General features: G+C 30.6%; 1 protein-coding gene across 1 annotated transcript; it reads left to right on the top strand.

Annotated features, from left to right (window-relative positions):
• Positions 1-246: 246 nt before the first annotated feature.
• Positions 247-1,250, top strand: LOC105316222 (ubiquitin carboxyl-terminal hydrolase 47-like; the record flags this gene model as incomplete). The annotated part of the gene is made up of 4 exons (XM_020008274.1): positions 247-449; positions 548-628; positions 991-1,109; positions 1,150-1,250. Coding segments are annotated over exons 1-4 (382 nt in total), but the record flags the coding sequence as incomplete, so codon positions are not given.
• Between the last annotated feature and the right edge of the window lie 135 nt (positions 1,251-1,385).

Raw genomic sequence — 1,385 nt, 5'->3', positions numbered from 1 at the left:
TAGATATATGTATCATCAGATCCTATAGATTTTCTAGAGATTTACAAAGATAGTTTAATGTACAGATATGTTAGTCTTCACTTCAACTCAATACTATTGGACATTACACTACCTCTCCCAGTAATTCCTCAACCTGAAGCCACTCTCAGTAGTACAACTAATGTACCTGAAGGAGGAATGATAATGGAAATTATATCAATAAATGAAGAAAATAAAAGAAGTAATATTGAGTATAGTTATTGTAAAGAACATTAAATATTTTGTTATTCAATACAGAGATACAGGTACAAGTTGATAAGAGAATAACATTAGCTCAATTGAAGGAGAAGCTAGTTCCACTGATTGGTGTACCAGCTGCTGGTTTTAGAATGTATGGAATCAGAAACAATAAAGAATATGAAATGGCAGGACTGCATGAGACATTAATGGACATCAGATCTGGATCAAAAGTATTTTTTGTGTTATTTGATTTATTTCTCTTTTCTCTTATATCAACTCTAAGTACTAATAACACATCAATCTCTTTATTACTTTGTTTATCTCCTAGTTGATAGTAAGACTGGGTAGAGCAATAAGAAAAGGAGAGTACAGAATTAAATTATATTTATTACAAGTTAACAATACAGACGTAAGAATATTAGGCCACGTTTACGCAGCTACATTTTCAAGCAAAAACAAATACTTTTGTATGCATTTGCACCTTCACTACTGGTCGTATTTTCCACAAATATAGCATGCTTTCTCAGAAAAAAAGTTGTTTTTGAAGCATGTTTTCCTTGTCCACTGCCATTTTATGTTATAAGTTATTAATTAAAATTATTATGCGTGTACAATTAATTAAAGTTATTTCAATCAAAACGCAGCTGTGTAAACACATTGAAAATGCTGTAAAAACGATGCTAATTTCCTAATTTAAAATGGATTCAAGTGAATCGTTGCTGTGTAAATGTGGCCTTAATAAAAAATTGTATATTTTATTTTATGTTTCAGTTTTGTAAAGATATGATGGACTCTATTGTTGCTAAGTACACACCAGTGAGAGAATTTAAGAAACAAATTCTTGAAGAAGCAAAAGTACGAAGAATTGACTGTGACCTTGAATTAGACAAGTAAGTACATCATGTGACTATCATGTGACTCATTGTGTAGAATGAGATTACGTGACAAGAGAGGAGTGAACCCTGGTAGAATATATCTTGATCATCAGGTGATTGATACTAAGGAAACATATTATGTGGAGCCATTGAAAGGTCAGTCAATATTTTCATTTTAAACTGTATATGAAAAATAGCAGAATTATATACCATACGCGTCTTAATTTTCGAGGTGATAAATTTTCGTGTTTTCCAAAAAAACATCTTAGAAATTAAATTTCGTTAGTATAA

This window comes from Amphimedon queenslandica, unplaced genomic scaffold (assembly GCF_000090795.2).
Source record: "Amphimedon queenslandica unplaced genomic scaffold, v1.1 AMPQUscaffold_3228_Cont24774, whole genome shotgun sequence".
Classification (NCBI taxonomy): Eukaryota; Metazoa; Porifera; class Demospongiae; order Haplosclerida; family Niphatidae; genus Amphimedon; species Amphimedon queenslandica.
This window is presented reverse-complemented; position numbering and strand designations above follow the sequence as displayed.